General features: G+C 49.0%; 1 protein-coding gene across 1 annotated transcript; it reads right to left on the bottom strand.

The window, feature by feature from the left end:
- Positions 1 to 1,044: 1,044 nt before the first annotated feature.
- On the bottom strand, positions 1,045 to 20,875 carry LOC122366165 (protein Wnt-6-like). Its single transcript, XM_043338079.1, has 5 exons — positions 20,126 to 20,875; positions 7,890 to 8,110; positions 7,102 to 7,203; positions 4,647 to 4,816; positions 1,045 to 2,015 (listed from the first exon to the last, which is right to left on the bottom strand). Exons 1-5 carry the CDS (start codon positions 20,215 to 20,217, stop codon positions 1,569 to 1,571), a joined length of 1,032 nt encoding a protein of 343 aa, XP_043194014.1. The 5' UTR covers positions 20,218 to 20,875; the 3' UTR covers positions 1,045 to 1,568.
- Positions 20,876 to 21,223: the final 348 nt, after the last annotated feature.

Genomic DNA, 21,223 nt, shown 5'->3' with positions numbered 1-21,223 from the left:
TCTATCTCTTTCCAATCGCGAGTTATTGGCAAAAAACTGTTTGTAGCCTCAAATGACCTCGGATGACCTTTCTAAAGGCTATCAGCAAAAATGACACCTTGGTCATCACGAGTGGACTAAATCATTGTGATTCTGAAATATTTAGACTGTTCCTATGCGTACACACGGATCTAGAGGCATTTTCATTTTTCTCCATTGACTTGTAATAGAAAGGTCACGCCACTGACCTGACTGACCTTAGGTCACGGATATAAAAAAATCCGAGATATACAAATGGTAGGCGCCCATAACAGCATGCAATCCACCAAGTTTAAAACCTTTCTGACAAACACTGCAGGCTGGACATGATTGCAAACTGTTTTTTAGGCTTGGTCAGTTAACTTGACCTGGTGACCTGACCTGACATGACCTGGGGTCAAAAATTTCACACATTGTCCAAAGTTGATGTACCAAAAGCTACCCCAAGCGGCGCGGCGCTACGCGCCGTGGTTTTTTATTCAGACGCAAAAAAACGCGACAGTGTGGTAACGTATGCCCCCCCCCCCTCCCCACTGGGGCGAAGGTTAAGGTAAAAAGATCTCCGACATGAAATTTGATTTCATTATGTGGACTTGATGAGCAGTGTCCGATGTCGGAACTGGAGCCGGATTCGGAGTCGGAGTCGATTTTTGATGCCGGAGTCGGAGTCGGAGTCGATTTTTGATGCCGGAGTCGGAGTCGGAGTCACCTTAATGTCCATCGACTCTGCAGCCCTAGTCGTGCATATACTTAGTGCATATACTGGACCTTGGTTTGACCTGGACATTGAAGTGCAGTAGCGCCTGGCGGCTGGCGCCTCCAACGGCTCCAACACTTAGTGATCTTCGATCATCTATGTCAAAATTCAAAACTAGCAAATCGGCGTCGGGATAGTGGTCTCGTCGCAGCACATTGGAAGCGAGGACGTATATAGTGCAGCTAGGTCTGGTTCAATGTGGGACGTTCAGCCCTCTTTTACATCATGGAGAGTTCACTTATGCCTCCACACGGCAGTGAAGTTATAACTAAATTGCAGAGGATCATTTATTGCTGAACAGTTACTCAACATTCAACAGCAATGACATCTTTGGATGACATATATTTTCAATATTCGCTATCGTCGTGTCGCTCAAATTGCATTCGAATGCACATCGACACAGCTGGTAAAGCGGCACAGGAAGGTACACTGATTATTTTCTGAATGGTGCCTTTAGCATAAACAAGACTGGGGAGTGTCTCAGGCACCTAATGCTCTAGGCATCCGCAAATGAGACATAAAGGCATCTTATGCACTTGCCAGCCTTGAGTCGTAGGTATTTCAAGGTTAATTAAAATCACAAATGGACCTGCACTTAACATCACACTTCATTCAAAACAATATAAACACCTAGCATCTCTCGCCCTGACACTCATGGCTCACTTCATAAGCGCGTAAATAACCACAGCATCAAGAAGGCACATCACCCCTTTTCAATCAACAGCGATGCTAGCAACACCTATTTAGACACGAACACCGACGTTTCCCGCCCCTCTGGCGGCGAAGAGCGACACTACCGGCAGAAATGCTGAGTCTCCACATGCGGACATTTGTCGCAAGTGACCTCGCAGCACCAGTGGAAGCGACACCGGCAGTTGACGGTGGTGTTGAGCTGCACGGTGGTGAAGCCACGCTCGCAGCACATGGTCAGACACCCGTCCCCCTCCAGCTGACACCGGCGCCCCTGCGAGCCCAGACTGCCCAGTCGCCGGTTCGGCTCGCAGAACGACGGGCTCTTCTCGGCGTAGACGAGTGTGCGCCGGAGCCGGAGTCCCTCCTCGGCCGGCGCCAGACTCTTGCCGTCGTTTCCGGGCATCACGCGCACGGCCTTGTCGAAGCTGATCCGGAGCCGGTCGCCGACCTCCCGGAACTGCGGCATCCGGCGCCAGCACGTGCGTACCGTGCACGAGCCGGACAGGCCGTGACACTTGCAGGCCAGACGCATGTGCCGCCGGATCGCCTGAAGGCAGACGGAGAGCCAAGGTGAGATGAGGTGAAAACAGGTCAGAGAGGCACGGCTGACCGGTAAATCTGCTAAACCGATGCCAAAAAGTTTCCTCGACTTAGTATTATAATCCTGGAGCGTGCAGGTCCATGATTTATGCTATTCAAAATATCAAGAGCGTTGCCTGGCGTCTACTCATGCTCTTACATAGACTTCCTGATCTATTTCGGACTCGTAAAAATGTATTATGCTTATTGAAAGTTGTTCTCAAATGTGCCAAATTTGATTGGTCGGTAGACCGCTGAGCTGACGACTTGAAGAGCACAAACGGGAATGGATATTTATTTTATACGCGGTGCCAGATCTATACCCCGCAAGACATTTTTTAAAGGTAGGGTAGAGTGGGGCAAAGCGCCCAGGGCGGGTCAAACGCCCACCCCTCTTTTTTATGAAGTGTTCGACTTTTCGAAGAATTCTCGATAGCCATTTTCAAGAACGAGCAGGAATCTACTTTTGCCCCCTTTTTCGGTTCTACAAGTGGGTTGTTCTGGACGTAAGATAAAGATTAGTTTATTTCAGACAATTTTTAGATATTACATGTTTTCATACTACTAAAACTTTGTCTGATAGAGATTAAAGTAGGCAATGGAATTTAGCTACGCAGAACCTGCGGATTTAAGATATGTTTTGAGCATTTACTGTTTTGTAACACAATCGTCACACGTTTAATTTTGGTGGACTTCGTTTTGAATGTGCTGTTGGGGTAATACGCCCACTTTGGTGTGGGGCAGAACGCCCATCATGGGCGTTTTACCCCTAATGGGAGTTATACAGTACGGGTATTTGCGAACATTTTTGGCTGAAAGTGAGTGTCGGGATACGTTTCTAATGCTCAGGATTCTTATGAAATATGCAATATACTGGTTAGTATCGCCTGGAACAATTTATTCGCACGCACTAATCTCCGCTCTCCAAGGCGGTGAGAGCCCGTTGACTGAATGAGGAGTGGGGTGGTAACAACAGTGTTCAAGATGTGTTTAGTGGTGTAATCTATCGATTTAAAGTCAAACGAAATGAGAATGGATAAATACTGCATTCTTTTGTCAGAGTACCGAGCGTGTAATGAAACGTTCAGGACTGGGCGTTATGTCCCACTCATATGGGCGTTATGCCCCATGGGTGGGGCAAAACGCCCGATTTGTAGTCCTCTCAATTCGGATGGCATATCTCAAAAACCATGCATGCCACTTGTTTCTTATGTGTTATTCGAAGAAAGCCAATGTAATGAGCTACCAGATCAGCTACCTAGTTATCTTTCAAATTTGTAAGATAAAGAGATACTGGGGCTGGAAAGTTAGGGTGGGCGCTTTGCCCCACCCTACCCTATTGTGTTGTACGATACTAAGGGAACGGAAGGTCACTTTTAGGTAGACACAGCATTTCTGCCGTTGGTAGTAGGTATCGTGGAGGCTCATATAGATCAGCTTATACAAGCATAGGTAGGTAATGCGTACCGGTGGCCGTATACTTAAATATCTCTGATTCTGCGCTGAGGCAATTAGCCGTAAATTTAGATACGTTTTAGTCTCATCTGGCGCCAAGCTCTACAGGACTTATGGTCTGCAGTAAAAGTAGACCGGACTTGTCTGACACGAAGGGCTGAAGGACAAAGAAGTGTGGATAAAATTCCTTTCTATCCGGCTAATTTGCTTATTAGGCAGTTTTAGGAATCACGAAAGGATCCAGATTCAAGAGTACTTTTCAAAAAGACGTTTCGCTGCTTTTTGGCGGTGTGAAAACAATGTTATTAGTACATCACCTAGGTACTGGCAGAACCATTGCAAGATAATTCAAATTTAAATGTAGTTACCATTGCTTTGTTCTCAAGTTCTTCGATGATCGTTCGAACTTCAACCGTATCAATTAGGTAGGTGAGTAAATAGTGGGGGGGGGGAGGGGGTGACAGGCGTTTCAAACGCAACTGCTTTTAGGGTTAAACGTGGGAAGAAGATGAAGGAATCCCGAATTCACCATTCAAATTGCCATCATATCTTATAAGAGAAAACTCGGCATGACAACGGCAATATACCTAGTCGCCTGCCTTGCATGAATAATGGAAGGGAATGCGTGATGAAGTACGCTTTCTTTCGGTCATTATTTTGCTGTCGAATCCCCAAACACCATCGATATTCGATAGGGTTTCCTTTTCCAAGTGATGCCCTTCCATCACCGTCGCACCAATGGTTGAGATGATGGAGTGAGGAGTCTCGCCGGGCCGCGGCTATAAACAACAGGGCGACAGCGAGACAGGGGTGAAATGGCAGCGGGGTGCTGGGCAGCTTCATATGGCTAGCTGGGATATCCACACTGTGCCGTACTGGCAATGTGGCAGGGGCATTGGTCGGAGCAGGCAGGGCTATGAACAACAGTGCGTAATGCTGCGGCCCGATACCCGACGGTCAGCAGCCGGATATCAGGTCAGTGAGGCAAGGGGACGAGAAGACAGGCGGTTGGCCCGGAACGGTGGAACAGCGAAACAGTGGAACGGCTTAGCAGCGGGGTAGTGGAGACAGCGGGACAGGGCAGGTGACAGCGAACAGCGGGACAGCGGAACAGTATAACAGCGAAACAGCAGCGCACACTCACCAGTCGTCCGACCTCGTTATTGTGCAGCATGATGAGCGTTTTGACGTCAGCCTTGCGGCGGAACAGCGCCTCCAGGAACTGGCGCGACTTCTTGTAGCCGTACACGGCGTTATCGCCGCAGCCGCTCCACGACCATCGGTGGTCGGTCTTACGCACCGACACCGGCACCTCTGCAACACACGGCGCCCGTCGGGTCACACTCTCTGCCGGGTGATGGGCCGCGTGACGGGGAGAATCCGTCAAACGGCCGGCCGTTGATGGCGGGATCACTGCCAGGGGAGATATCGGCCGGATCATCACTCGGCGCATTCCTATGACCTCCCGAGAGAGGTGAGGACCGTGAGAATCGGCAAGAGGGGTATGAAAACGTGCCCGAGAGTTGATAGTTTGACATTCGCCATTACATATAGTTGGTCGTGTCAAGGCGAAAGTGCTACCAGAGCTTTTATGGTAAGAGGTTGTTACCTAACTAGTTATTGAGCGTAGCTATAGTTTAAATGGAACGAGCTTGCAGCTATCATCAACATCCAGTTTTCATGCATGCCGATCCTAAGTAGGTAAGATCCATCACTAAAGAATAGCCAGTAACACAAAGAGCACTGACTGATACAGAGACGGACGTCTCTCGAACAGGATGGCCCGTCCGTCGCCGGGTCCGTGACGAGGCGCCTGAGCTCCGACAGCCGCCCGTATATGCAAAGATCGGTCACACGTGCACGAGACAGTGATATGATTTAGGTATGCCGGTGGTAGCTGGCAAGTTCGTTATTTGGCTGCCGGACGGTATCTGTCGAGCCGCTGGGACCACTCCAGGCAGATAGTCTGGCAGATAGAAGTTTGAGATGACTTTGCCACTGGCGGAGACAGACGTGCTGCTAACTGACAGACGGACACGGGCCGGTCGGCGCCCCTGCTCACGGCTGACCGCTCGGTGGCACGGAGATCCGCCGACACACAGCCAGCGTCGTTGAGGGTCAGGTCACACCGCGTAACGGCTCACTGGACCCGAGAGAGGGACCGACCATTTTTAGCGACAGGCTGGCGGATGACGTTTATGTGCTTGCATGAGCTACCATACAAACTGCAAACTTCATGGATTGATAATTAGTGGTGTGATGTAAATTATCAGCCACTGCCAACTGTTTTTGATGTCAGGAGCTGTTTTATTTATTTGCTGTGAGTGTGCATCAAGGAGAGCCGTCGGTTTTACATGAACGGTACGCTGAATCTTTCTGAAAGTGTTTGTGTAAACAGGAAACGTTGTAGGATATTATAAGGACTTCGAGAAAAGACCGGATTGCAGACGTGCATGAAAAGATACATAACCCTCGCCGGCCGAGGGGGGGGGGGGGGCGGGTGCCGCCCCCCCCATAGGGTTTTTTCGCGATAGCTCCGAACACGCTGGCGATAGAGAGCTGAAACTTGGCATACCTGACCTTTGATCCAAGCCGCATCTTTTGACACCAACCGCATTTTTGGGTCAGGTCAGGTCACTGACCTATGACGTCATAAGTGAACCTCAGCACGGTCTTCAGATGTCGCGACTTCGCAACGCCCTCACTGCCAGAGGAGATGTCACAGGGAAATGAAACTTGCAGGATCTAGTATCCATTATGAGTCTCACAACTTGTATATCTCGGATTTTTCCTAAAGGTCATATGAGGTCAGGTCATTTTCGTGACCTCACCATTATAAGTCAATGGGGAAAAATGAAAACTGCTATTCTGGCGCCGGGAACGATCTCCAACTATCTCAAGCACACAGAATCGTGATTTGATGCACTCCTTGCAAGGTTAGATGCGTCACTTTTGCAATGTTGACCTTGCGTGACGTCATTTATGACGTCATCAAGGTCATATTAGTTTTTCGTCAATAACTCCCGATCAAATTGAGCTAGCGAGTCGAGAAAGCCACCAATGGACTCAGGAAGACCTGCCGAATCGAATGATATGCGACATGACCTCTTTCGACCAACTTCGTGACCTGGGGGTGCTGACCTGACCTTGACCTGAGGTCAACACCCCAAGTTGACCTGACCCGAACAAAAAGTATATCATTCGACGCGCCTGAGCGAGGCGAACACGATGCTGCCAAAATCGCGGCTCTGCGGCCGTTTTTTGCGAAGTTATTCACCAAAAACTGAACCGTACCCTGGGGCACTTGACCTGACCTCAGAGGTCACCGGTTGACCTAGGACCTTAAAATCGGGTACCAATCTCTGCGTTTCGTAACGGCGCACACGCTCGTTTTTTCCGCGACGCGCTAGCTCCACCAGGGGCGAAACGGCGAGGGGGGGGTCGTACCCGCCCCCCCCCCTCGGCCGGCGCGTATGTAGAAAACCAATAGGTCCGGCGAGGGTTAAAGCTTCAAAACATTTCGATACCTAATGCATAATGCGTTAATAGTCGTTAAAACTGCAATTATCAGATCTGCTGTGTCATTTGACGTCACTAACCACAGGTGCAGTCGATGATGTGACCCCGCGAACAGCCCGCGGTGATGGCGTGCATCAGTCCTGCTGACGTGATGGCGTTCACGAAACCGGTCTCCCGCAGATCTGCCGAGAAAAAGACGAAGATAATTAGGCCCCCATCGTAGGTATATCAGACATCGTCCACTACGAGCGCTTACGAGTAACGGGGTCATCTGGAACCTTGCAATCTAAATATTTATTTTTAATTGTATCAAATATATTGAACGAGATGATCTACCTGCTTTTATGCGTCGTACGTAGGTGATTCTTTGCACTAAGCAAGCGCGACTATGCCAACTTTTTCGTACCTCATCGTTCAACGATGCGTGCTTTAAACGCGATAACTTGGTGTTCATTTCATCATCCTAACGATACATATCATGTCAATCTCTCCGTTATACTTAAAGCTTGTTGAACAAGGAAATTGCCATTTTTAGAGGTCGTCGCAAGGCCGTTGAGCCATATATGATGACGTTTATAGGGCTTAGGAACTATCAAATTTTATGCATGGAATGCTCAGCGGATACTTTCTCACGTCACACACGAGCTGGGCACATTGTCATCCCACATGGATGAACGAAAGATAGGAAATCATACAAGCAAGAGACACGCCAAATACAGAGCCGACAAATTAATCCGCACCATCATGCTGCAAAGCGAATAATAACGCCTTTCGCAAGTGACTAAGTGCACCATTTGTCATCATTCGCTGGTCGTGTCACTCGGCTATCCAGTCCGCGGCGCTGTGAAACCGACCGCACGCCACTTACCCTTCATCAGTATCCGCTTCAGGCTGCGTCTGTCGGTGGTACAGTTCCAGCGCCGGTTCTGGAACTGGAACTGGCACTCCTTGGTGGCCAGGGCGACACCCTTGTGCACCTGCTCAATGACCTCTGGCTGCCGGCGGCAGATCCGCGAGCGGCGGCCTCGGGCGTGTCGCAGCCGGCGACACACGCGGTCGGGATCCATCAGCAGGGGTGAACCAATAGCCCTGCAGAGAGGCGACGGACCATGAGAAAAAAGCAAAAGATAATGGACAAACAGATGTCTGCGATCATCATCATTAGATCGTCTACGAAATAACGTGTTCATATTGTAGGCATTTGAAACGAAAACTATGTCATGTGCCCAATGTCGCACATGACTTCTAAATTTGATTAGAGTTGCGTCATTCAGTCAGATTTCTACGAGGGAATCTATCGATATCTATTGCATTCCAACATCATCTGATCCGACCAAAGTGGCTGAGCACTCGACGTTTAGTTTCCGGCTCCGTTTGACACGGAACACCTGACGTCACAGATCCTGACGTTCGTGACGTCACCAGACGTGACTGCCGTGTCGTCATCACTGTCTGAGACGGCTGTGACGGGCTAGACGTCTTAAACAACAACTGCACAGTCATGCGCTACACGAGAAACGTGTCTGAACCGCTAGTGCAGCTATTGATAAAGATATTGGAAAGATATCGGACAACTACCGTCCGTGTTTGATAGACGGATGGAAGGGCAAAAAGACAGACAGATTGCCAGACCGACAGATCAAAATATGAATAGATTGACATACATGTAAGCATGCATTCATGCACACATACATAGGTACACACACAGTCAGCCAGACACCCAGACAGACTGACAGACAAAAGGTAATGCTGGGGATGAGACTGGAAGGTGAAAAGAAATGATGACAGAGAAAGAGAGAGAGAGAGAGAGAGAGAGAGAGAGAGAGAGAGAGAGAGAGAGAGAGAGAGAGAGAGAGAGAGAGAGAGAGAGAGAGAGAGAGAGAGAGAGAGAGAGACGCAGAGAAAAACATTGTTGGAAGAAAGGATCAAAACGTAAATGGAAGACGGACGAAAAACTGCCTCCAAAACGAACAGGCACAAGCTAAAATACGAGCATAGGAAATACTGGAATTGCAAATATTGTCTTTCCAACTCCAGACAATTGTTGATAGGCCGGAAGGCGAAGCGCTTGGGAGAATCTCGCCTTGTTCGTGACACATGCGGTTGTAAGCTGCACTGCAGAAACGCTTTTTGGTAGTATGGGAAGTGGGTATTCCCGTGCTTTGCAGCATAGTGTCATATGCCCACGTCGCATGCATTCTCACACCCTTCTCAGAGCTGTTGTGATCAAGGCCCTAAAACATACTGGGTTGTGATACTGGGCTGCGGTTAAAAAAAAAACTTTTTAGCCCTTCGAAATAAAATGTCCCGCGGATCATCGTTAGGCCACAACACACTTAACCGTTGGGCTCACATGTCACATGCCCAACAATACAACATTCTTGTGGACTACATCAATACTTCCCCAGGATGTCTTTATCCGAAAATATAATTATAGTTGACGAGCGATTGGTTAAATATAGACGAACAAATCTGCCGACTAAATTCATCCTGCATCACCGCGTGATGACCAGACTATCGGCATACCAAGATGACATGATGAAACGAAAATAAATTCCAACGTTTGTGATATTTACGTAGAAGTGTTCCGTGCATTCAGAAAAGTGACAAGAACTGTTAGACGTGGTACAAGACAGGTAGACTAGATGCCAGGAAGGTTTGTAATTCTTGAGCGCGTTTATGATTATGTTCACTTGCCAAAACAAATGAGATTTGGAGGCTAAAATATGAGTATGCCTTTCAAAACACTCATCATTACGAGAAAATATCTAGGAAAATGATACCATGGTACTTATTTGCTGCATCGAGCTCAACTTGCGAGGATTGCTTCGCTTTAGATAATAACCAAACGCTGGAACCGGTGGATTAATTATTGAGGCAAGTTAGTTCAAATGCCTTATGGTACGATTTATCACCACCTACGCATAAGGGCTGATCTAGCAGTTTAGCTGAAGGGCGAAGGCACCCATGCCATGACGCGTGCTCTCGCAAAATACCCAATGACTGTGTTCTCGCAAAATACCCGATGTCTGAAGCGCTACTCTCATTCCACGCGCCGGTCATTGGTGATTGGACTGTTTTGTCTGGCCGGGCTAGGGTTTGGCAGCCGACTAACAGAGCTGAGACCATCGGATGTCGGCGCCTCAACCGGAGCTCTAACATCGTTTGGGTCAGCCGGAGCGGGCCAGAGCCCCCCCCCCCCCCCCCCCGGCAGCTCCTGGTGGTGCCCTGGCTGTCTTCAGCACACTCCGCGCCCCACATCACATCCCCGGACAGCATTCATCCCCATCCCCGCTCGTCGGCCGCTGCTGGACCATGTCGACAGGGCTCATCGAGGCGAAATTTCTCGAGTTGCCGGGTCATGTTAGTATTGGCCTGGCAGTGGTCAGCCGGTCTCATGGGCGGCGGCGCTGTGCCAGCCGCTGCCACGGCGCCGGTCGTACACCGACACGGCCACAGGCTGAGCGATCCCGCTCGTCCGGCTGCGTTCGCCACTTAAAAACCAAGGATCGCGAGTCACGAGACTGGGTATTTTTATACCACGCGGAGCCAGACCCTGTGTGGCTCGTGCCACTCATATAAAGCATTACCAGGGGCGGGTTTCCCAGTTAAGACCGGCGAAAATCCTAAACGGCTTTGCTGAACGTGACGGCAGCCTTGGGTGCCACGGCTCTGTGGTGTGTGTCGGGAGGGCTGCGCCGGTTTGGCACCCCGCGCCAGTCTCGAGCAGACGTTCTGCTCTCATGACTCAGCGTCGGGCGATGAACACGGACGGGGAGATGATGCCTCGAATCATCGCCGTGGCCCCTTTGTCTGCAGTACCTGATAACGGTGACACGAGGTCCCGTCGCTCATCACAGCACGACATCAGAATGTTGGCAAGATTTGCGAATGTAAGCCGCCACGATGCCCTGTCACACAAACTGTCATGAATGGACAATGACACAGACAGGTGTGCAAGCGCATCGTGCAGGCTCCTCACAATGGGATTGCACATTCAAGTGCTTTTGCAATATTTCCGTTTTGATCAGAGCCACCAGTTTCTCCGCGGGATATCATCATTTTGAGAGCATGATTTTCTGTGCCTTTCGTTACCACCGTGTCTTCTCCCCCTAAGAGTGTACCTAAGCGAAAGCTCCTATATGTCAACGCTGGGCTTCACCGGCGGCGTTGGCATTATGTGCTAGCCTCATTGATTTACCAATAGCACGTGGTGCTATCACAAAAACAACACCTGCTGGGACTCATACTTACACACTATACCTCCTACTTAACCTGATTTATTGCACCTACCGATGCGAACATGACTAAATGTCTTCAATGAGGATGCAAAAGCATTTGCAGTCCATGTATCGTTCAGCCCTTCTCCAAACACATTATTCGTTGCTCTAGTCACGAGCCTCACATTCGCTCTCTGTACCCTATATCAGATCACGACCAAAGTCACGATGATGATGCCAGGACGTTCAAATATTCAGTTTGATTGATTGAGTCGTGTAACTGACGATGATGTGCAATGGGCATGTCACAATGTGGCAGTTAGGAAAATAGCAGCATGTTGATGCATGTTGCAATAATGTAGGCAACTAGTGTTTCTAGGTATGTTGATGATAAGATTGCATAGCACACCTAATATTTCAATCATCGCTGCTTTGCCTGTTCAATACGCTACCTAATTGAATATACGTTTACTGATTTTAACTGCATATCGGTAAGCATATCAGTTTATTCGTCAGTATTTAATCAATACTGACGAATGTCCAGCAAAACATTACATTGAAACGGTGTTGATATCAATAAAGTTTCATTGAAGCAATCAGTTTTACTCCTCACAGCGATGTAGATGCTCGCCAGGTAGTGAATGGAGTCCAGTTGCTATCGTACGCGGTCCCCGCCGCAGTGCCATCTCATTGATAAACTCGGCTGCAGCTGGATCTGCAGCGACCCAGCGCGCTCGTGCTCGGATAAGCTGGAAGTCGTGAGCAGCTGAGCACTGCTCGTGAGTCCCTCAGCCAGCACTTTTGTCGCGAGCGCTGTCGGAGATCGGTAACACCAAGTTTGACAGGTGAAAGGGTAGGAGGAAGAGAAAAAGGGCAGACAGCAGCACTTGTTTATCCGCTCTCCGTGGGAGCGGCGTACGAGCACGCGGCGAACGGAGGAGTGGAGATGAACAGCGAAAGATGGCAAGGTCAGAGTGACGAAAACAGCGCCGAGGGCTCGGGGCACGAGCGGGCGCATTGTTGTCGTCACATTAGCCAGGTTACATCTGCTCGGCAGCAGCACGGCGCGGACAGCTGAGTGACGGCCGGCTGTCGGCTGCTGTCAGCTGTCGGCTGCCGGCACGGCGAGTGATGACAGACACCACTCGGCCCGAGTCGGCTGCAGCTCGTCGGCGGGGTGCATCGAAAGCGACGCGGCGGCCGTCGGTCCGCACCCCGCCGACTGACGGTCCGGGGAGCTGCTGGGCGAGACAGAGAGGCGGGCGGTTCCCGCGCCGCTCTGAGTAACTCAGCGGCTGTGTTTCACGGTCGCAGCCAATGCCGTCGTGCACGATGTTTGTATGAAGGGGACGGCCCCGTAATAGCCGAGCCATGTCCGGTACCAGCTGGAATCAGTTATACGGAAACGAACTAATCTTCTCGCGGGAACACTGGTCGTGCAAACACCTGACGCCAATCGTGTGGATGTTTGACGCCCGATGACACACTTTTTGTTGTCTGTTGTGTAGTTCGCAGTTATCTGCAGAAGCATCTCTCATGGTGCATTGATTTTCAGGACGGATCGAATTCGACCAGCTTAGTGTTTCCCCAAAGACGATCAGTTTTTTTTCTTCTCTTCTTGATGCAATTTTCGATGTGCGGGGTGACAGCGGCCGCCTGGCGCCCTTCTCCAGTTCCCGCAGCGGAGAATTTCCGCCAACCACAAACCGGAGTCGGCGCGCTGCTCCGCCCGCGGAGCAGCTGCCGGCGGTGTCAGACCACGCCGGCCGGTCAGTTCGACACGTGTTCTAACCGCCGAAAGGGCGGCCAACGCCAGCGACTCGCGCGCGCGAGCTGACGACTCTGAGTTCCACCTGTCGGCAGACGGTAAACACCTGGCTGGGACTGCGCTAAACTGTTAGCGGCGCGACCGAAACGTGTCTGAAAGCGGTCTTGCAGCGGCCGGGGCGCGTGGCCGACCCCCGGGCCGCGTCCGACGCCGCCGGCGGGGCGTCTCCAAACAGCTCCGGACGCGCCCGCCGGAGGCCGGCCGTCGACGCGTCGTCAGCGACGGGCCCCGGCGGCGTACACGGCGCGCTGGCAGCCGCCGCTGGTATCGGCGAGTGGCGCCAGCGGTCGGCGCCGGCTGGTGCAGTGGTGATGGCCCGACGGCTGCCGTCACCACCTCGGGACAGCCGCGGTCACGGCCCCGGCAGGTGGGGGGCTAGGGGAGAGATATATGACCCCAGGGCTGCTGGAGCAGCATGTTTCAGCAGTGATGGTTCTAGCCTCTAGGACGTTGTTTCAGATGACTTAATTCTCTGAGAAAACGGAAGTCGGCTCGAGTATGATTTTTCGAAAATGTAGATGATGTTTTCCAGGATGATCTCTAAAATGCTGGTGAATATCAGTCCAGGAACAAGTGCCATTGCAGAAAAGGAAATGGCTGGTTTATCAGATTATGCCTACTGACATGTGATCCGTCGTGACCTATACATGAATCTAACAATGACAGTCGTCACAATAATCATGTAGTCCAACGGTGTTGAGTCAGAGCCAGAAATGCGCCAAAAGTGTTTGCTCATGTAATTGTGGTTGAAAGCTACACGGCTTTCAGATTCCAATGAAGATGTGACCGACATTCTAGCCGTGAGTGACAGAGCACGCCCTTTACCAGGCGGAGAACATTTCACAGCTGTGACTCAGCGACACGTCTAGTGCTCTAAATCGGTTGAAGAAATTGATTTCGCGAACTCGGTGTATAACACGTTATTGTGAACAGGAATTGTTCAATGCAAGCAGTGGCGCGGGAACTTCTTCCAGACTGGGGGGGCTGAACCATCATAGAGATCAACCTAGGGTACCCCCAAATCTAGCTTTCTCATCGGTTTTAGGCCACTTATTTTTCAGACCTTGGCCAAAAAGGAAGAAAATATTTGCAAAAAAAGTGAGGTATTCCGTCTCAGCTGAGTGAAGAAACTACCGTTTTGGCAACCTGGAATAAAGGTTTTAAGCTGCCAAATGAGTTGCCAAGTCAGTAAAATAGGTAGATTTTTCACTCACATGCTTTCTTCCTTTGTGACTCACAACCCCTAATTTGGGGAGGACAAAGTGCCCCAACGGTTCCTGGCCTCATGAAAAGTTGTGAGGCACCGCCCCCACGGCCCCAGAGTTGTGAGGGCAAGCTTCCCCACTGCCCTCTCCCCCGGTTCCCGCGCCTATGTATGAATCTATGAAATTGTGTTGGTAGATTTCCGATTTCGATTCCTCCAGCTGGGGGGGCTCAAATACATTACGAGCCCCCCCCCCAGCCGAAAAGTTGGAGGGGCTCAGCCCCCCCTAGCCCCCCCCCCCCCGGTTCCCGCGCCACTGAATGCAAGCAGAGCTTAGGCGATAGTCACAGAAGACACCTAATCATAACGAGAATGCGTAATGCTTGGCAATTATGTAGCCTAATTATAATGCTGCGCTTAACCTTCCAGGCGGTGGGGGGGGGGGGCATTTTTTGCCCCCCCTTTAGTTTTTTCGATATATCTCGAGAACCGCTGCGCCGATCGTCACCAAACTTTCAGTACCCTCCCGGGAGCAGCTAGCGCACATGGTGACCAAAAATTTTTTTCCAAAGGCTATGATAGGTTGGCCGCTAATGACGTCAGAGTGACGTCATTTTTGCCATTTTCGACCCAAAAAAAGGTTTCGCGGGAAGAGCTGTCAGGCCTACAGCTTTAGAGATACAGAAAAATGTTTTTGACATAAAATGTGTGGAATCAAAAGGGCTATAAAACTGCTATTTCGGTTTTTCGACTTTTTGGATTTTGACCCCCAAAAATCAAAAAATAAATTTTTTGAATATAATAGCCAAAAAATCCAAAAAGTTTTTTGAATTTCGAAAAAACCGGAATATATGTGATAGTCCCTACCGCCTTCTATCTACATACCAAATTTGAGATCGATACCTCTTTTTTTGGCCAAGTTATAGCGAAAAAAAAACTGTTCAAAATTGATGACGTCAAATTTTCAAACTCAATTTTTAGCAATTCTAGACCTCGTAGCGCAAAACAAAGACCACCATTAGACTCCCCGTGATGAGCTGCATCGAATCGATACCCATTTTATGCAAAAATATCAACTTTGAAATTTGACCTTTTTTGACCTGACCTTGACCTGACCTCCACCAGAAAGTGACCTAAACCGTACCTGATGGTCTTATAACCAACACCATTGAGTTGGAAATGAAAAACTGGCCATAAAACATGCATCACATAACCTTAGTAAAGTTGGGCTCATGTGGTGACCCTTGGTGACCTTTGGTGACCTGACCTGTGACCTGACCTGGTATGACCAGTGACCTCTAATAGCAACATATGTACTAGAAAACTGACGCCCTATCGCTGATTTTCGACAAAATGCGTTTTACTCGGTGTTCTAGCGCTTTCCCTAGAAGCCCCGTGAACGGTGAAACATTTTATCTTTGACCTGACCTGTGACGTCATCGGTGACCCCGAGGTCAATGAAATTTGGTTTCCGTCGACAAATTTGACAGGGCTATCGAACGCCGTTTGAATTTTCCGGATCCGTCCAGTAGTTTCGGAGATACGGGGGGGGGGCAAAAAAATGCCCCCCCCCCCCCCCACCGCGCGGAAGGTGGCTGGTAGGCCCACCGCCTGCCGGGTTAACATAAAACACAGGTGTCAGGTCTGGTTATATGGTTCGAGCACAAGGGTGAATGGTCCATCTCTGACCAGTCCGACCTAGTAAAATGCGTCATAACTCATTCTCTGCCTACCCATACTCCATATTCATATGCTCTCAAATATTCATGATTGCCATTTCTATCAAAACAATTTGCATACGAATGTCATGGCATCAGTTTACATGCGGATATATGAATGACTTAACACAATTAGGCGCCAATACAGAAATTATCTTCGTTCGTTAACAAGTAACTATACCACGCATGCACAAAATAAAGCCGTTCATTTATGAATGATTTGATGCATCATATATTGCTGCTATTAATTTGTTTTTGGAAGCGGGCTCATTTACGAAACATGAATATCGTTTCTTTTTAATAATCCTGCTATTATAGACCATCGTGGCCATTGTCTAGCGTTTAGACAATAAAAAACGAGCCTCAAGTATGTAGGTAGCCCAATATTTTGCTGTTGAACAAGTTACCTGCTCGAAAGTAGTGTTTCTGATCAGTGGTCGCACTCGCAGTACACGACAGAGTGGCTGATGATCACGCACCACAGACCCAACTTACACGGCCCGAGCCACCGTTCTAACCGAGACAGGCGCCAGGAGCCGAAATATGCGCAGTTTTGCATGTTTCTGCTGCTGTCAGCGTTCCCACATAGCTCGTTAGGACGCGCTTCTGAAAAATTATTTGGTGGAGATAGCTTCATAATCTGCCCGTTTCTCAGCAATCTATCATGTACTGCTGGTGTTAAGCGACACCTTTTCAAAATTATGTTGGCTATGGTGCTAGTCAGCCTTCAGTACCTACCTACCTTTTTCGCGCGTGTCAACAACGTTGGTGCGTGTTTCTTACGTTTGTGCATTTGTGGTTTCAGTCGTTTAGAGTACAAGTCGTAAAAGACGGTTATGTGTGGTGAACAGGCAGTCAATTTTGCAGATCATTTGTTTCTTTTGTCGTGCTTTTGATGATAGTTTCATTTTATCCTCAGTTGAGGGAAGTGTATTCGGTATCTTTGAAATGTCGTTTACTTGACTGCGCCTGTCCCAGGTCATTGGCGTTTTGCATGCTGTAATGATAATCAATGAACACAAACTTATATCTCATTTAAACCACATATACACGGTGCGACTACGCTTTATCTGAAAAAAGCTGTAGGTACTTAAGTGGCACTTGCTGTGTCTCCTATTTTCCAAACATTCGTCCTTCAGCAGCAGTTTCGCAAACGGCTCGACCACAAATATCCGTCCCTATTCCAGCTGCAGCGGAGAGCAATCTATAAAACCGATCCGGGCATTGGCAGAAATGCCGCGAATTTTGCCAAAGATCAGCTACTTTTATCGTGTCAAGCCGGTGGCAGCATTGAGAAAATTCCAACAGCCTGGGTCGGCCAATCTGCTCGTGGAAAGAACACAGTGGATTGCGGTTGGGAATATCACACACGGATTCCGGGCGCGGTTCAAACTTGTGGGCACTTATTGATTGACAGGGGGTGCCCATCAAGATCTGCACTCCATCTGGCAGTTCTACACATGAAGCTCTGCAGAGTGCAGATGCATCCCACAGGACCGCAGGAAGCTGGGAATCCCCGGCGGAGAGGTAAGAACAATGCTCCGCAATAGTTCCAAACGATTAAAATGGATACTTTTGTTTGCCTTATTACAATGAATAATTGTCTAACTATATGCTACATTGCATTCATAACAAGAATATAACGTTAAAACAATTCAATAAATACATGTAAATATGCATTTTGCTACTACGATGAGAGCCATTAGAACATTTTTTTTTCTTCTTTTACATTCCTGGATTTTCAGTTAAATGGGTCTTCTTTGGGAGGGTGTATACCACTCAGCCAAACCATTTTCATGCAGGCAGTTTGAACACCCAACTCACTCTGCACGCTACGCGATAAGTATCTGTCTTGGCGATGGGGCTGATTTCGTCGCTTGTTGCCATCCGCTCATTTTTTTTAATGGGTGGATGCTGTTTTCACCACCCACCCTTGACGTTATTTTTCTGATAACCGATTGCAGCTTATCTTGATTTGTACCATGATTAGCTGCACCTGCAGTCGGACCATGAGACCGATCTTCATCGAAAAAGCAACCCGGTAAACGTTGTTTCCGACTCCGATAGAAACAAACGGTTACCTAAGGGCTTGATGGTGTCTCTTCATCATTTTGGAGGCAAACAAAACTTCTGGTGTGAAATGATCTTGCAGACTAACGTGATAAAAAGATGATCATATGAGCTGAAATGAAATAGTTTTACGAATATTGATGCTTCCTTCCTTCCTGAAAAGTTCAGTTTTAGCGCACCAATCGAAAGACGATCACATTCTTCGGCCAAAAGTTTTTTTTTCTTCGGCCAAAAGTTATTGCACTTCACTAAGCGGCGCCGATTCTTCCTACAAAGTAGCCGTCATTTCGGACTAACGTGGCACCTCGGGAGATTGATACGCCAAAGTGGATCAACGAGCACGCGAAGGATTCAACCAAGGCCTTCACAGAATACTATAATGCATTGTGATCAGACGATTCAGTCTGGTCACGCACAGAAATAGCAGTATTGTGGTGTACGTCTCGTCTCCAATGGTATGCTATCGATAACTGTATGGAAGCCGCATGCTTTAGAAAACGGCATTGCGTGCCAATGATTCAACAAAAATATGTTGAATATTTGAATTCTGCACACAAATGTGGGCACTTTTGTAGGGTGTCCGGCAACATCAAAGAATTAGTTTTATTGCACAGCCGATGTTACGATCAGCAGAGCGTGCGGTAATTAACCGAAGACCTTACGACACTAAAGCGAATGAGTTTTGTATGCATCGGAGGTTTGTCATCCACGATAGTGTGTTCGGCGTATCCAAGTGAATTTTTAATTGGCCTTTAATTGACATTTTATTTGATTGTGTGTAATTGTTATCAATGTACAAAACTGTTACACATATAAAGCGAAACATTATATGTGGCAAGATTTCCGTTATCTGCGCCATTTCACACACTCGTTTACTTTGTAATTATGTCGTGCGTACTGCGCAGACATTTTATAACAGCTCAAAATGTCGAATGTCGCAAACGACATGAAATTTAATTTGTAGTGATTGCTGCTGAAAAAGCCCAGTTAACAGGAGAGTGAAAAATAAACACTCTGCCCATGTATGATTGCACTCGTGTGTTGATTGCTAAATGTGTATCCCTCTGCAGACTTTCTCAAGATTTTGATGTATTTCGTGCGGTCGCAAAACATTTGTGGCGGAAGTGAACACACGGTCTTGAGTCATCCCTCAATATACTAATTTTGAAATTAGACCCCACACAATTTGCAGACTTCCTAATAAGTTATAAGATTTACAACCGATGCGGGTGGTTGTATTTGAGCTGTCGTACCATATGTCGGTCGTTATGCTTAGTTTGGCAGATTAGTAATCGTTTCGACTTTGCCTTGGTTTTGATGAAGTAGAGTCGATGATAAAGATCACGGCGATATACATGGATTTAACTGAGCACGTCGGATCTTCGCCTAAAGAGGATGCTTCGTTTCTGATGAACCAGTTTGCCCTTGGCTTTTGTTCCATGGCAACTGTGTCACCAAACGAGGAAAAGATGTAAAACTTATTGGCCAAGAATGAAACATTTTAGAACAGTGAACGTGTAAACAAATCACCGTGTCTTGTTTTGCTGTAGTATATTCGAAACACCCAACGATAAAGTAATGCGTTGACAATGATTTGAAAATGTTAGGGAGTTAAATGATGCCAAAATTTATCGTGAGAAGTCAATAATTGTATCATCGTAAGCTTTGCCGCAACGTAAGCTGATCCGCCTTGTTTATTCTTCACATTTCGGCATTTGTGTCGAAACGTTCTTTTTTGTATTCAAAGTCATGCTATGAAAAGAACTGTGGTAGTCAACTGAACACTAGGTCATATACAGGAATGCCGAGCTTAATCACATATCAGAATATTAGGTAAGTGCGGCTATCGCGAAAAAAAAATCATCACAAGTAACAATTACTGACATTCCTGCAACAAAAAAAGCGTCTTGTTCAACCTACATCCGTCCATCTCACGTGCGATCGTCACGCAAAATCACGCGATACTGTCTGGCGGCGACTCACAGCACGCATCATCCATTTCGATAATAGATGGTGCGTCGCGTCCGTCGCGTCCGTCGCGGCCGACGATATGCGAGTACTCACCACCAGATGGCGTCAGCGGGAACCATCAGCGTCAGGCAGACGACGATGATGAACAGTCGCATCAGCTGCTCGAGCACCAGCCGACCCCTCATGCTGTCACCGCTGTCATCGCCCCGACGACCGGCGCAGGCGGCGACGCAGGCGGGCGGGACAGGCGGGATAGACAGGCGGGATGGACAGGCGGGATGGACAGGCGGGCGGGACAGGCGGGATACGGACAGGCGGGCGGGTGACACAAGTGAGTGGCGGAGGCGGTGGCTGATATGGAATAGTGTGGGATAGCGGGCGATGTGCGGTTTGTTTTGGTGGAGTCAAGTCCTCAGAATGGGATGAATTGTCGCCTTCTGCTAAGGCGAACTGTCACGGCTACACAGATACGGTGCTGTGCCCCAGCCTGATACCGGGTAGGCTCCTTCTGGAGATGTTTGGGGTGTCAAAACACCTCTTACAGCACCACTTCACTTTGACGTGTTTCTCTTTTACGCTGGCACCGCCTGTGTAAACACAAACAGCCACCGTTTGGGATAAGCAGCCGTTTCACTACTGACACCACAATCGATCTGTTCGGGTGTCTAGTCTAGTCACCGATCACCAGCGATGTCCGCACGCGTCGCTGTTCTGTCCGCGGCAGGACCTGCCGTCGCTGTGGCTGACCGCGACCGTCGACCGCCGTGCTCTGCGCCGCGTGCGGCCAGGTGCTCCGTCGGTGCTCCACTGTGGCCGCCCGGCGCGCCCGGCGGCCGCTGCTCCGGGGCGGCTGGTCTCGGGCCGCAGACCCGCCGGGCCGGCCGTGTGCCAGGTGATGGCCCATCCAGGGCGACCGCGGCACCCGGCCGTGGGAGCGTAGGCGACCGGCCCGACCGATCGGTTCGGGGTACTGACGCTTTTTATCGCGCTCAATGAGGAAGGGACACTGCCGAGCCGAGAGGGCGACTCGTGAGGCCGTGGACTGGGACCCAGTGCTCGTGAGCCACCGGTCATGATTCCGCTGTAATGAATCCGAACGGTAGGAGCCCAGACGTCCCAGGTTCGTGTTCATCAATCACGATGGGATGACGAAAAATCATGTACATTGCTAATGCTCTAGCACTTCAGATG

Source organism: Amphibalanus amphitrite, unplaced genomic scaffold (genome assembly GCF_019059575.1).
Source record: "Amphibalanus amphitrite isolate SeventyFive unplaced genomic scaffold, NRLGWU_Aamphi_draft 000789F_arrow, whole genome shotgun sequence".
Taxonomy (NCBI): Eukaryota; Metazoa; Arthropoda; class Thecostraca; order Balanomorpha; family Balanidae; genus Amphibalanus; species Amphibalanus amphitrite.
The sequence above is the reverse complement of the archived record's forward strand: the minus strand, read 5'-3'. Positions and strand labels throughout refer to the sequence as shown.

Bases quoted from the DNA above. Each gene is read 5' to 3' on its own strand.
- LOC122366165 (XM_043338079.1), bottom strand. From the start codon at position 20,217: ATGAGGGGTCGGCTGGTGCTCGAGCAGCTGATGCGACTGTTCATCATC. The intron at 7,204-7,889 runs GTAAGTGGCGTG...TTTTCTCGGCAG, and splicing joins GAAGCGGATACTGATGAAGG to ATCTGCGGGAGACCGGTTTC. The intron at 2,016-4,646 runs GTGAGTGTGCGC...GTCTGCCTTCAG, and splicing joins ATAACGAGGTCGGACGACTG to GCGATCCGGCGGCACATGCG.